At 41.1% G+C, this 15,463-nt stretch overlaps 1 protein-coding gene across 1 annotated transcript; it reads left to right on the top strand.

Moving 5' to 3' along the window:
- Positions 1 to 6,118: 6,118 nt before the first annotated feature.
- On the top strand, positions 6,119 to 14,163 carry LOC121766160. Its single transcript, XM_042162511.1, has 4 exons — positions 6,119 to 6,612; positions 7,098 to 7,997; positions 9,506 to 10,636; positions 10,835 to 14,163. Exons 1-4 carry the CDS (start codon positions 6,372 to 6,374, stop codon positions 13,768 to 13,770), a joined length of 5,208 nt encoding a protein of 1,735 aa, XP_042018445.1. The 5' UTR covers positions 6,119 to 6,371; the 3' UTR covers positions 13,771 to 14,163.
- Positions 14,164 to 15,463: the final 1,300 nt, after the last annotated feature.

Here is a 15,463-nt window from a genome sequence, read left to right as displayed (position 1 = left end):
TAAATAAATAAAATGCAACTACCTAATATCTAAAATAAAAATAGAAAAAAATTTTATACACATACATTAAAAATATAAATGAGATATAAAAATATAATAAAATACATCTACCTGACACTTAAGATACAAAAGCAACCTAAAATATGCCTCAACAAAAATATGAGACAGTAGGGAATCAAACACGAGTCTTTCCTGTTGAGAAATGATACAACAACCACTAGACCAAATAAGGTTTTTGTTAAAGAAGTATCAGTAATACATTAAGAACACATTATTTTGGAGGTACACTTGTACCCCTTGTTCTTAGCTGGATACGCCAGTGAATGGGGCGCCCGAAGGCGCACCCGATGCGTGCCATCGTCCTCGGGCGCGCCATCGGGCACCATTGTGGGTGCCCGGACGATGCGACGCCCTAAGCCCACGCCCTATGCTTCGTCGGCGGTAGAAGCGCGCCCGATAGGCCATCGGGCACCATTGTGGGCGACGCGGACGATGGCGCGCCCGATGGCACCCGTTTTTATTTTTATTTTTTAATGCTAAATTTGAAAATTTTGTTTAAATGCCCTCTGCCCCACCTTCATTCGTAACATTTCATTACACGATTCCACTCTCGAAACTCACATTTACTACGAAATAGATTCAAGTCCCAAATAGTCCGATGTTTGGTGGTGATGCGCGTTGGCCGGGTACAGAACCCGACGAATATCGGTCGTTCGACGCCAACATGCAGCAATATGGAGCCGTCTCCAAACCGACCCGTCGCTTCTCCCTCCGCGCCGCCGCCCCCGCCGCCAGAAAGAAGCGGATCCGACACCGCGCGTACAAGTTGCCATCTCCGGCAACGAATGAAGAGTACGCTCCCGGCCGTACGAACTACCAGCCGGATGAAACCCTCGTCTTGGCGAGGTGTTGGGTGGATATATCGGAGGACCCGATATTCGCGAACAACCAGAAGCAGCTCGCGTACTGGGAGCGCATCGCCGAGCGCTACAATGAGGCGAAGCCGTCGAGCACAAACAAACGCCAACCGGAGCAGCTCCGCAAGCACTGGGATCAGGTGAAGAAGCAAGTCAACCAGTTCGCGGCGGAGTACGAGAAGTGCTTGAGGGAACAGGGAAGCGGCGAGAGCTTGACCGATGTGCGCGATAGAGCGCTGTTGTCGTACCAGTCCATGTACGGCGACTTCAAGCTTTTCAACATCTGGGCGCTCTTGAGGGACAAGCAGAAATTCCAAGGCGGGATTCTGCACACCGGTGCAACAAAGAGGACGAAGACCACCGAAGCTGGTGGTTACACGAGCAGCGAAAGCGGAACTCGTCTGGTGGACCTCAACCGGACGTACGCTGAGGATGAGAGTTCCGGCACACCGATGTCCTCCCGGCGTCCCATAGGCGTCAAGGCTGAGAAGAACAAGGGGAAGGCGACGGCGACAACATCCTCGACCGCCTCCACCCCATCGCCGATCCCGGTCCCGATCCCGACCCCGAGCCCGACGGCCGCCGCGTATGTGGAGTTGACAACAGCCTCGATGGCGCGGACGTTGTTGCAGACGCACAAGGCCCTCGAGAAGTGCACGGACCCCGGCCAAAGCCGAATACCTCCGGGGGGGTTGATCGATGAGTTTTGCCGGAAGTTGGGAATTTCGTAGATTAGCCAATTTGAATCGTGTAACTTTTGTTAATCAATGCAGTCTTCGCCGGTTTTTATTTAATCGTTGTGTTTTTTAATTAGTTTGCATTATATATTTGAAAACATTTAAATTAATTAACTAAACAATAATAAAACCTATAGGGCGCGCCTTAGGGTGTCCCATAGGAGGATAAAAAAGATGACGTGGCGGTGCATAGGGCGCGCCTTAAGGCGCCCCATTGCTAATGCCTAAGTCATTTAAAGACGTAACATGTCACTATTTTTCAAAGAAATAAATTTGAGAAAGATATATAGCATCATATGACCGGAGTATATGATGTATATCACTTGTGTATGAAATGGTCTTCCAATTCTTTGCATTTAAGTCCTTCAAGTCTTGACTATTTCAAATGTAGGCCTAGTTTTTATGTTTGTCATGAGTTCGATTTATCTCTTTTACATACCCCTCTGTCCCATGTTAGTCGCACTTTTCTTTTTCCGCTCGTCCCAAACTACTTACACTATTTATATTTTAAGTAAGAATTAAGATATTTAATTAATATATTAGAGTTAATTAAGTATTCCATTATTAAATGACTCTTATTATACTTAATATTCTAATTTAATTATACTAAAATATCAATCCCAAATTAATGACTTAAAATGAAGAGTGCGAGTAATATGAGACGGAGAGAATATAATTATTTGAAATTAAAATGGGGATGTTTTATTTTTTAGGTGGGTGCTGATATTTAAGATATTGGAATTATAAATTTAAATTTCGCTGATACTTTTTAGGTCGAATATGTCGTATTTCGATATAGTATTGTAATTTATTTTTTATATCTTTTGACCAACAGATAATGATTACATAATTCTCCTCCTATCAAGGAAGAAATTATAAATAAAAATATGAATATAGAAATAAAAATGCTTGAGTATTTACAGTGACGTGATAAATTGATAATGTAGTGGTATACTGTAATCGTGAGGACAAGTTGGACCATGTCAATTTCAAAGCTATTTTTTTAGTTGGTTGAAATTATGGGTGCTTAAAAGCCCATTAAAGATTGTTACAAATATATGGTTTATGAAGCAAGAAATAATCACTCATTGGGTGTCAAAAAAAAATTTAAATAAATAATCACTCATTGGCTTCTAATCCCACCAACTAATTAAATGTGATACCACATTTGCGACAATCCTTATGGGATAAAGAATTTATAAATGGAATATTGATATAGTATTTTATATCATAGAAAATACAATTGATTTAGTTTGGGAGGTATTGATAGATAAATCTTTTATGCATCTAGAACGAGGTCTCGCGTTCACTTCATATTCTTTTGGCTTCGGTCATTAAAAGCAAAAATAATATAATTTGCTATCGAAAATAATACTATTGACTTATTGCTAACCTGATTTTGGGTTTTGGGTATTTTCTTTAAACCACAAATAAGTTAATCTATAATTTGACACATATTAAGTCATACTCTAATGTTTTAATTTGAATTTTAATAAGACAGTAAATCTTATAAAATTAGCTGAAAATAATAATGTCGACCCACAGTAAAAAGATGAAATTATTATTCTTCATTATCTTTACTTCCCTTTATTGACATATGGTGATGTTTGTTTTTTAGTAGATGGGCCTACCATGTTAGAAACCCAATTTGTTAAAATCATGCAAATGGGGCCCATTGAAAAATAAAGAATTAAGCAGGCTTCCAGAAAATGTTATGTGTGACAATACATAAACACAAATCATAATAAATAAAGATATTATAAAATAAAGGTCTACCTCCTGCATAAGAGGAGGCAGTAGCTAGAGCTATCAAATAAGGGTGGTTGGCCAAATAATTGTGGGTAAAATATTTTTCCTTTTTCTAAGTAATATCACTATTTTGAAATGTTACCTCTTTTAGGTTAATTTGTGTGTGCATGTTGAAGTGGGTATTAATATGTCCATACTAATTAAAGATGCATAAATCCATAATGTGTTCGAATATTGTCAACAACGACTAAACTTAATCAAACAACTTAATTAATAATGCGGGAAGCACGCAAACGCATTGATCATCAAAGAATTGAATCTGATTGCCTACCATCACATTCGGTCGGTATGAGTAAAAGTACTTTAACATGACATGATATACTTAACGACCATACATAATAAAAAGTGATACCATGACCAATGACGGCTAGATAAATAACTTTAATGAATAAGATCCGAGTCGTATTTAACCATCATAGGTTAATAATAGACTAAAGTCCTAATTTGGTCCTTAACATATTGCGTTTTTTTTTATTTTGGTCAAAAACATTATCTTTTGAATTATTCGGTCCCTCACATTTGAAATCGGATCACATTTGGTCCATTTTGGACGGTTCCGTCAAATTTTTGACGGTTTTAATTACCTGGTCACAAATCTGTCACTAACTGGGAAAAACTGATCCGTCACAAATCCGTCACAAACCCGTCACTAATGCGTGACTACGTACACATGCATAAAATTAGTATTTGTAAAGTATATAAATATAGGTATTTACTTTATTAGACTTTATAATTAAATGAAAGTGTATGTAATTGTGTACTTATAGAAAAAGACCCAAATTTTATTAGGCCGCCGCTAAAGATCCGATTTTTTTGCCGTTTGCGGAATTTTGGCTGGAGGAGGCGCCGCCGTTGTCGAGGGAGAAGAGAGACCAGAGAGTGTTCCTCCCTCTAACATCGCAAGATTTCATCTGGGCTCGAAGAATTGGATCAAAGCTTCGTTCTTGGATGCCGAGAATGACTTTGTGCGGCGGAGCTCGGGGAAAAAGGAAGTCTTCGAGGGCTTCTGAGGCAGGAAGAAGTTGTTGTTGCTGGTGGCGGCGGGTTTCGCAGCGGCGGAGGAGGAGGAGAAGAGGGCTTTGATGGCGGCGGAGGAAGGGCGGCGGGAGGAAGAGGGGGTGTTGGCGAAGGATTTGCCGGCGAGAGTGGTGAGGCGCTCGCAGAGGCAGATGGGGCAGAAGCCGGTGAAGTTCTCGGCGGGGTGGCGGTCGCAGCTGAAGGAGGATCGCTGTGGCTGCAACGGCGACTGCTGCGGCGGCGCTGTTGGGTCTACGGAACTGGGTTGATTCATAACCGTTGGAAGCATGTGTCCCCGCCAATTAACAACATTGCGCTCCACAATGTGAAGCTTTCTTCATCGGTGACTCCGTGTGTGTGTGTGTGTGTGAGAGAGAGAGAGAGAGAGAGAGAGAGAGAGAAATTGAGGAGACATGAATTAAAGAAGACGAAGGGAAGGAGAAATGTTTTTTACTTCTCTTTCTTTTTAATGTAAATAATGGCATTTTTTGTAAATTTTGCCAACAATCAGGGTAATTTTGATATCCAAATATGATAAGTAGGAAGAGTGACTCTTAATGGGGGACGAACCGAAATGGAAAAGAGTGACTCTTAATCGGGGACGGAGGGAGTATTTAATTATCATTATTCTAATAATAGTACTTTCATGCCTCAATTTCCTCCTAATTTATGTAACTTACACGTAAATGACTAAAATGATAATTAGTGACGGATTAGTGACAGATCAGTTTCTCCCAGTTAGTGACGGATTAGTAACCCAGTAATTAAAACTGTCAAAAATTTGACGGAACCGCCCAAAATGGACCAAATGTGATCCGATTTCAAATGTGAGGGACTGAATAATTCAAAAGATAATGTTTTGGGCCAAAATAAAAAAAACGCAATATATTAAGGACCAAATTGAGACTTTAGTCTTAATAATACAAAAAAGTAAAAACACTTAAATAATGGAATCAAAAGAAAGATTTGAAAATTCCACATAATAAAAAGTCATTTCTATACCGATCTTGATCAATTAACACCTATACTTATCTACATATTTAGAAAACATGATTTTATAACCATGATGGAATTTAGTTGGATTCCAAGCATCTAAAATTTAGCAAACTTGAGCAACCAAAAAGCTACACTCCCTGTAATTGGGATGAACCACACTTAACAAACTTTATCCAAAAATTACAAACAACAATACGAAATCATCATTATCATCAATATATAAACTATAAAGTAACAAAACGAGAAATAAAGTAAATCCACATGTATGTTTATAAATTATCACAACTCCAATAAAGGTAGCGAAATAAATCAAAAAATCAACATACAAATTGATTTTAAAATAAATAAAAAGCCAACGTACAAATAAAAAACCCGGGGTAATAGGCTTTCCAGAAAGTACAACTTCTCACTGCACAACGTATTTTGGATCAGCTCACCTCATCCCACCCCCCCAAATGGAAAAGAAAAAGAAAAGGAAAAAGGAAAAAAAAACACAAAATCCCTAAAGAAAAAGAAAAAGAAAAAGAAAAGAAAAGAAAAGAAGGTTAGAACTCTCTCACCACTCTCTCCATCTCTCTACTATTTCTCTCTCCTCTTTTTCTTTGTCTCTTATCATTTCACTTCCCCTAACCCCAGATTTTCTTTCCCTTCTTCCTCTTTTCCAACCCCCCCCCCCCAAAAAAAACCAACGCAGAAAGGAAACGCAAAAATTCACAAAAACCTACATAATTCCGCCCCTAATTCGCCCAATTGCTCGGCTCTGGAACCCTGATTTCTCCCCGCCGGTGATTCAGCGGCCGTTGATTTTCCCCCGAGGCGCGAGAGTCCTGTTTTGGATGAGACTGAGAGGCGGCGCCGCAGAGAGAAACGGGAGCAGGAGAAAAATTAATTTTTGATGCCGCCGGAGCAATTGCCCTGGGATCGAAGGGATTTCCGGAAGCACGAGAGATCCGGCTCTGACCCGCGCTTCGGTGGCGGGGGATTCGGCGGCGGGGGCCCACACAGATGGCGGGAGCAGAACCACCACCCGCACGCGCCGCCGCCGCACCCCACGCCCTACCACCACGGCCACAACCAGAACCACCAGCAGCAGCAGCGCTGGTATTCGGACTTCCGCTCGCGCCCTATCCCGCCCGGTGAGTCGTCAATTTGTGGAATTGATTTTCTTTTTCTTTGCCTTTTGGACTGAAATTCATCTAGAAAATTTTAGGTTATAGAAATTTAATATAGGTTCTTGTTCTTGGTTGGAAAAATTAGGTTGTTTTTTGTTTATGATTTTGGCTGTGTGTGGGGGTAAAAGTGGGTTCAGATAATTAAGCATAATTATTTATTTCAGAGGCTTGATTTATTTTGTATGAGTCAGTCGAAGGGGAGGTTTCTATAGACAATTATCTAAGCAGATCTGTGACATATAGAGGCTAGCAGTTGTAATTTGGTGAGTGGGTGGTGTTTCAATAGATCTGAGCTCTAACTTGCTAATCTTTTTTGTTGAAAATATGTAACTATAAATTGGTGTTTTAAGTTATTTGAATGGCTTGGTTTTTTGTAAGGGATATATATGTTTCTTGTGTTGATTGTTTCTTTTCCTGTTCTTTTGGTTTTGGAATGTTTCTGGCTGAAGGTCATGGTAAGCAGGGTGGTTGGCACATGTATCCGGAAGATGCTGGTCCTGGGTTTATGCCTTTCGGGTCTAGGTATGGTGACAGAAACATAGAAGAAGATAATTTTCGCCCTTTCGGAAGTCGTGGAGATGGAAGGTATTTTAGAAATAGCAGGGGAAATAGGGGAGCATCGTTTAACCAGAGAGACTGGAAGTCGACATCTTGGGAACCTGCTGCGTCGTCCGGTGCGAGTGGTCCTGGGAGACCCACCGCAGAGGTTAATACTCAGAAGTCTGTAGAGAATGTTGAGACATGTCATGATAACAACAATAAAAGTAATGGATCTTGTCATCCTCCTCCTGATCCCTTACCAAGTCCATCTCCGCCTCCTGTGAAAGAGAACAATGAGAAGAATGAGGATGGTGGTGATGAGCCGGCCAGCTCAGATCATAAGTCAGAGAAAGAAAATGGCCTGGGATCGATAGATTGGAAACCACTTAAATGGAGCCGGTCTGGAAGCTTGTCTTCAAGGGGATCTGGTTTGAGCCATTCGAGTAGCTCCAAGAGTATGGGAGCAGAATCTGAGATAGTAGTTGATGCTCAGCAGAAGATAGTGACACCTGTTCAGTCTCCGGCTGCTGTTTGTGCTGTGCCAGCTGCTCCGGCTGTTTCTGATGAGACCAGTTCCAGGAAGAAGCCGCGCCTGGGCTGGGGTGAGGGTCTAGCAAAATATGAAAAGAAGAACGTTGAAGGCCCTGAAGATGTTATAACAAAAGATGGCTTGACAGTTTGTGTGAGTGATACAGAAGTCATGCAGTTGCCTTCTGTCAACATACTTGATAAGAGCCCAAGAGTTGCATGCTTTTCTGATTGTACTGAATCTGCTACTCCCACTTCAGTTGCATGTAGTTCTTCGCCAGGTATATATTCCTAACTTCTGTATATGTCCCTTTTCTGTGCTGTTATATTTGATTGGTATTACCTGTTTGTGCCCCTTTTAGCCCAAAAAGGAAATAAAAAGTGATTTAAACGTCTGTCCTGCCAAGGAAATAAACTGTTTCATAAAAAATGCAAGCTAATGTATTACGGCTGTTCTTACCACAATAGATTTTCCTTTACTATAGTTTTAGTTAGTCAGAGACCATTTGCCTGGCTATACCCTGTTTAGCAGATGATGCACTATCGTTGAGTGTTGGCTATACCCTGTGTAGCAGTTGATGCACTATCGTTGAGTGTGAAAGAAAAAAATGTGATTAGTTAATCAATTTGCATTCTGAGGAAAAGTTGATAGTGGGCACTGCTCATGCATGTGGCTTCTGTTACACACAACTCCTGCAAGTAGTTCACATGCCACATATTATCATATGTAGAATTACTTTAGTGTACTGTTGACGCACCTTAATTAGCTCGTGAAGCAAAGCTGTGAACATGCTAGTTTATCTTATTTGTCAAATAAGAAGATAACCGATTTTTATTTTATTTTTATAAATGTTCCTCTCAGGGTTCTGTTTTGTTAATTTATTGTTAAAGCTGGACTGCAATCACAAAGGGTCTTTTGGTTCCTCTTCATTTAGTTTTGAGTTTATACCAAAAGTTGATAAGTTTGTGTTTTGATTGAAGACCAAATATTCATGCTCTTATTTGTCCTCTTCCAATAATTGAAGATGAAAAATATTTGGTTCTTATATGTAGTGTTGACTATTTCTTATTGCATAAATTGAGTGCCAACACGATAACTGCTGTGAAAGGGTTGTATAGACATTGGAGAGATGAGTTAATCAAATTTCGGCTGAGAATGCCCATGATCTCATCTACAATTATGTAGGATGTGCAATAAACACAAAGCTAATAAGTGATTATCTGGATGTTACTCCCAGAGGATTTAAGTTAGTGTCTCATGGCTCACATACAAGGGGAATACTATATAGTGGAGTAAAAATAGTTGATGCTTGCATCCTTGTATTCTGGATGGGGGGTCTATTCACTTTATCACTTACATGTTTATTATCGTGCCATTAGTGAAATTATTTTCACTTTAGTGGTCCCTTAAAGAAATTTCTCATTTTAGGTAAATATGTTTCCTAATTTGGTGAACTATGCTTCTATATCTACCTGACTGTGACAATTGAGATTTTGCTGGTACCCCCTCCTTCCCATGGAAGATGACCCCTTCCTTGGGTGACATAGGATTTATGCTGCTTTATTTTGTGTGTTAAGTGGAGAGAGTAAAGTAAGAGAGAGGAAAAAAATAGAGGTAAAAGTGTTTCCATTTTTAGTAATGGGTCATCTTAGTTGGGACAAATTATAAAGGAAAGTGGGTCATCTTCAGTGGGACGGAGGGAGTATCTTTCTTGATTAAGCTGTCTCCTTTTGTCCTCACATGTTAAAGGTTATCTTCTTCTCATATGGAATCTATTGTACCTCACAGGTATTGAGGAAAAAGAGTCTGCCAAGGCTGCTAATATGGATCATGATACCGCAAATTGGAGCTGTTCACCCAGTGCTATGTCCCATGCTCAGTATGACGGACCAGCTTTTAATTTGGAAAACTTGGAGCTCACATCTATTGCCCATTTAAGCTCTCTGATAAATGAATTGCTACAATCTGATGAGCCAAGATCTGTGGAAACTGGTTATGCACGGTCCACCTCAATAAATAAGTTACTGGTATGGAAAGTTAACATCCTAAAAGCAATTGAGGTGACTGAATCAGAAATTGATTCGCTTGAAACTGAGATGAGGTCACTCGTACCCAATGGCCCTCATCCAACTGATTCCAGCTTGCTACCAGGAGAGTGCCGATTGAAACCTTGTGAAGAGAGGCTTGATGGTTCTAGTTTCACTATTGGACCTGGCCCATTGCGAGTTGATTCATCTGGAGCAACGAATTTTGAAAATGTAGCTGCTGCGTTGGAGGATAGCCATATGGCTGTGAAAGATGAGGAAATTGACAGTCCAGGTAGTGCTACATCTAAATTGGTTGAGAAGCTGCCTTCTGGGGAAGATGCCTTTCCTTCTGAGCCACGGCATTGTGTTGAAGGTAACAAGAGATCGGAGTTTGGTAGTGTTCATAGGCCGGAGCAATGCTTGGAGGACGGTCCTGGAAATCATGATGAAACTTGTTGTACTGATGATCATAAACTTATTGAGACTAGTCAGAGTGGTCTTTCCTGTGATGGTGATACACATTCTGATGTGGATCATATTTACGACTCTATTTTGTCTTCAAATAGAAACTCTGTAAATACTGCGATGAAGGAGTTGAATAAGTTATTGCCCGCACAGCAGAGTTTTCTTGATTTTTCTTCCTTACTAGGCGCCTCTTCTTTACAAAGTGGCCCCTTGGTAATTAAGGACAAGTTTTTAAAGAAAAAGAGGTCTCTCAAATTCAGGGAGAAGATTGTCACCCTCAAATTTAAGGTATTTCAGCATTTCTGGAATGAAGGCCGTGTAGTTTCAATAAGGAAACTTCGAGGAAAGTCTCATAAGAAGTTTGATCTAAGTCATACTGGTTTAAGAAAGTACCGTTCTGCCAATCGAGCTCGAATATCTTATCCTGGTGAGTAATTGTTTGCTTCTTATATTCCTATTCTGCTCATACCCTTTTTTTTGTTGGATTCCTTTATAATTTGTGCTCACAACTTCAATAATGGCAACGTGAACTTGCTGGAGTTATTGTGGACATTATTCTTACACCTCCTTTTATTTACTTTATTGTGGACTTGTTTGAACTTGATTTCCCAATACTGTATTGCAGGTGGGTGCCCCACAACAGTTCCTGCAGAAGAAGTAATTGACTACACTACCAGGTTGCTTTCAGAGTCGCCATTCAAGCCCTGTCGGGCTGCTCTAAAGATGCCAGCTTTGATTTTGGACAAGGAGACACGGATGTCAAGGTTTATTACTAACAATGCACTGGTTGAAGATCCTTGTTCTGTTGAAAAAGAGAAGTCTATAATCAACCCATGGACTGCTGAAGAAAGGGAACTTTTCATCGATAAGCTTGCTATTTTTGGGAAAAACTTTGGGAAGATTGCATCTTTCCTGGAACATAAAACAATAGCTGATTGCATAGAGTTCTACTACAAGAATCACAAGTCGGAAAGCTTTGAGAGAGCTAGGAAGAAGCCAGAGTTTGCAAAGCAAAAGAAGTCTCAATCTAGCACCTACTTGGTAGGCAGTGGTAAAAGATGGAATCGCGAAGTGAATGCTGCTTCTCTTGTTATGCTTGGTGAAGCTTCCATGATTGCAGCTAGTGTCAATGATGGCATAGAAACTCAGCAGAGAAGTGCATCTAGGATCAGTTTTGGAGCATCTAGTTCTCACAAAGTACCAAGGGGTGAAACTCCATTGCAGAGATCAAACAGTCTGGATATGTACAACAATGAAACTGTGGCTGCTGATGTGTTGGCTGGTATATGTGCTTCCTTATCATCTGAGGCTATGAGTTCCTGCATCACGAGCTCAGTTGACCTTATCGATGGGTATCAGGATAGGAAATGTCAGAGAGTTGGTTCCTGTGTGAAACGGCCTTTGACTCCTGATGTTACACAAAATGTTGATGACGAATGCTCCGATGAGAGCTGTGGGGAGATGGATTCTACTGATTGGACTGATGAGGAGAAATCTGCCTTTGTTCAGACTCTTTCATCTTGTGGCAAGGATTTTGCAATGATATCTCAATGTGTCAGAACAAGATCCAGTGAGCAGTGCAAGATATTCTTCAGCAAGGCTCGAAAGTGTCTTGGATTGGATAAGATTCGGCCTGGGGTTGGCACTGGTGTCTCTGATGCCGGTCATGGAGGCAATAGTGACACCGAAGGTGCTTGTGTTGTGCAAACCTGCTCAGTTACTGGAAATGATGGTTCAGATTGCAGGATGGAAGAGGATGTCCCACCTGTGGATGTTAAGCTGAGTAATGAATCTGATGTAGCAGTAAAACACAATTTGAAGCCTGATTGTAGTGGATGTGTTGGTAATGGGGGACCATGCCCTTTGGATTCTATGGATGTTGAACCGGTTGGGGAGAGTTTTTTGGGAAATGCTGTGACAAATGACAATCCAGCTATAGACGTCAATGTGGATGAAGTAACGCATGATAGTGCAAACCATGCAAGTGGACACGAGCCTGAAGTTACAACATTGGCCGTATTCTCCAAAACTGACTCTATAGGAATTAACAAGGGAGATAACAGTGGCCAGCAAAATATATTAAGTGAGGCTGATAGCAAGGCTGTGGCTGAGATTTCTAATGGGCCTCAAGGGGAAGACAACGAAAGGAAAAGGCCTATTTTAACTGAGGGTAATGTGGAATGCAAAAAAGTTCAGGACAAGAGTGCTAGTTCCACTGAAATTACTTCCGTTAGCTCTGCAGTAAATCAGACTGAGTCTTTCCCTCAGGTTGTTCGGAATATTTCCCATCCCTCAGTTAATGCACATTCTCTGATGCAAATTAAATTTGGATGCCAAACGGAAGCCGACCCCCAAACCTGTTCAGAAAAATCTCGTCCCATCTCAGCAGAGCAGAATGACCACTTTGCTTCTGTGGAGTCATCGACGCTGTTCTCTGTGCCCATCAAGTATCAGAGGCACTCGAGTACTAGTGCTTTGTCAAATGTTGCCTCTAATGGGATCAGTGAAAAGGATCCTAAGAGAAGTGTTAGGACAGTGAATGGCCAGCAGCAGCGTATTTCAGGCTACCAGCAGCCGGATCCAGATAAATTTTCACAAGTACTCAGGGGTTACCCGGTTTCTGTGCAGACTGTGAAGGAAACAAATGGGGATGTTAACTGCAAAAAACATATACCACTTCATAATATCTCCAAGCGGGACGATAAGTTTCATACAGACCGGCGTAGAGAATTCTCCCTTCAGAAGTGTGTTACCGGCCCAAAGCATCAGGCTGAAGTCCAGGCACCCTATCCAACCCAAGATAAGAGCAGGGACCATTCGAGACCCCATTCAGGGAGCTCGTCTGATGCGGAGAAGCCTTCCAGGAATGGTGATGTCAAGTTATTCGGAAAAATCTTGACATCAACCCAACAGAAACCTGATTCTTGTGCAGAAAGGGAAGGCGGTGAGGACCAGCACAACAAACCAGTTTGCCAGACACTGAACCTGAGATTCAGGAGTGATCAAAAGGCCACTAATTTAGATTCACCTCGTTCAAAGTTTGACTGTAATAATTATATGGTCTCTGATAATAGTCCTAGGAGTTTTGGTTTTTGGGATGGGAACAGGACGAACACGGGCTTTACTCCTCTGCCTGACTCAGCTCTTTTGCTAGCCAAGTATCCTGCCGCCTTCAGCAATCATCCGATGCCTGCTGCGAAATTAGATCAGCCAACTCTACAAGGAGTCATTAGAAGCAATGACCATTCCTTAAACGGCCTCTCTGTATACCCAAGCAGGGATCCAAGTAGCAGCAATGGAGTAGCAGATTACCAGGTAATAAGGAATCGAGAATTGCCTCCATTCGCCTTAGACATGGAGCAACAATCGAGAGGAGTAGTTGGGGTCGGAATCAATGTTGTTGGGAGAGGGGGGATTCTTGGTCAGGGCCCTGGCGTTACTGACCCTGTTGCTGCCATCAAAATGCACTATGCAAAAGCTCAAAACCTAGGAATGCAGACAGGCAGTGGAGTTAGAGAAGACGATGCATGGACGACGAGTAATGGGGATGTGGGGAAGTAGTAGAAGCGGGAAGAAGGCTTTTATCAGAGGCCACCGTGCGATAAGGTCGCTTGTTGTCGCATTGTATTATAGTTTTTATGTCACCAACTCAGCAGCCAGCATTAGAGTAGTGGACAGTTTCCAGAAACCATCCAATTTTCTTTTCTTTTTTTGGGTCAGAAGATTTCTAGATTTTGTAATATTGCAGGAGCCGGTTGTATTTGTTGTATTTGGTGGATACAGAAATAATCTGTCAAATAGATGTGGAGGAGAAAGAGAAATTTCTGTTTCAGTGCATCTTCTTGTAATGTGGATCATTACCCCAATGAGCTTCACAACGGTATGAGCTCTACTTAATTAGCATCTCTTTTCACCTTCTTTGTTATGGCATATCTAGTTTTGTTTGTTCGGTTATGAGATGGAAAACTGTGTCATTTATTCGTGGTGGGAGTAATATTTTAGTCTCTGTATTTGTGTTGCTGGATATGTTACTGATTTTTTGATTGTGCATCTTTATTCTTTCACTATCTTATTGTTCAGTAGAAATATTTTCAGAGTAAATCTGGTTCCTGTGTATACTGTATAGTCTATGTAAGAGAGGTAAGTAAAACAAATCACGTGTGGTGTGGCTATCAAATTTTTGATTGCGAGTCAAAACCTACCCACTCCTGACTTTCAACGAAAAGGTTGGTGGAATAAAGAAAAATGTTGATTGTGACTCGAGATGAATAAATCTGATTATAGTATTAGCATAATATTTCAACTTTGCTTAAATATCCTTATTACAATATCTTGTCGTGTCAAAAGCGGCTATGCCGGCCCTCCTCTTTTCCCAATAACCGAATATGTATGCCCACTCTTATGTATAGCATCTTTACTCCCCATTTTAAAATTTAACAATGCAATGTCCAATGACCCTCTTTGCTAGAGAGAGAGACTGTTTTACGGCAAGATGAAATAGTGTGTGTGTGTGTGTGTGTGTGTGTGTGTGTGAGAGAGAGAGAGAGAGAGAGAGAGAGAGAGAGAGAGAGAGAGAGAGAGAGAGGGTCCACAATGGTGGCCCTCGAAGACCACCAAAGTTGGCTCGGCCACGAAATGTGGCTCTCCATGGCCCTCCGCAATGGTAAATAAACAAAAACAACAAGGGCCACGAAATGTGGCCCTCTCCAAAAAAAAATTGTTTACTTTTTTTAATTATATTTTTTAATTTAACTACAACAAATGTCGGGGTCTCTGGTGTACCCATCAACTGTTCCCATGTGAATCTATCAGATTCAGACAGAGGAGACTGAGTGTATTGGAATTGGGAGGATTGGAAGTGCTGAGACGGGTTGTTGATACAAATTTAACCCTTATGTTTACATACCTAGAATAGGTGGGAGAGGAGCAATGATTTCAGTCATCTGCTCAATGGAAGAGATAAATTAGCTAAGCATCATGTGCAAAATGTTGTATACTAGAAGACCATTGATCCATGCAAAAGGATCAATTGTAACTGAAACGAAAAACATACGTGTTAACTGAAAAGAACCAAGTAAAGAAGATTATTTTTCCCCCCTTTTTGACTACCTCATTTGTTGCAGGATGTGCAAAAGCTACATGATGAGCATGTAGATGGTAGCCACAGTCACCATGAACGGGTTTTTCAGGCCTCTCGTAACCTCTGAAATCAAGTGAAATACTATTAGAATTTAGTGTCCACTACTGCCTTGTG

Source organism: Salvia splendens, chromosome 14 (genome assembly GCF_004379255.2).
Source record: "Salvia splendens isolate huo1 chromosome 14, SspV2, whole genome shotgun sequence".
In the NCBI taxonomy this organism is placed as follows: Eukaryota; Viridiplantae; Streptophyta; class Magnoliopsida; order Lamiales; family Lamiaceae; genus Salvia; species Salvia splendens.
The sequence above is the reverse complement of the archived record's forward strand: the minus strand, read 5'-3'. Positions and strand labels throughout refer to the sequence as shown.

What these genes read in the sequence shown, in the direction of transcription:
- LOC121766160 (XM_042162511.1), top strand. Translation starts at nt 6,372, where the DNA reads ATGCCGCCGGAGCAATTGCCCTGGGATCGAAGGGATTTCCGGAAGCAC. An exon ending in CTCGCGCCCTATCCCGCCCG is followed by an intron (nt 6,613 to 7,097) that starts GTGAGTCGTCAA and finishes TTCTGGCTGAAG; the next exon opens with GTCATGGTAAGCAGGGTGGT. An exon ending in TGCATGTAGTTCTTCGCCAG is followed by an intron (nt 7,998 to 9,505) that starts GTATATATTCCT and finishes TGTACCTCACAG; the next exon opens with GTATTGAGGAAAAAGAGTCT.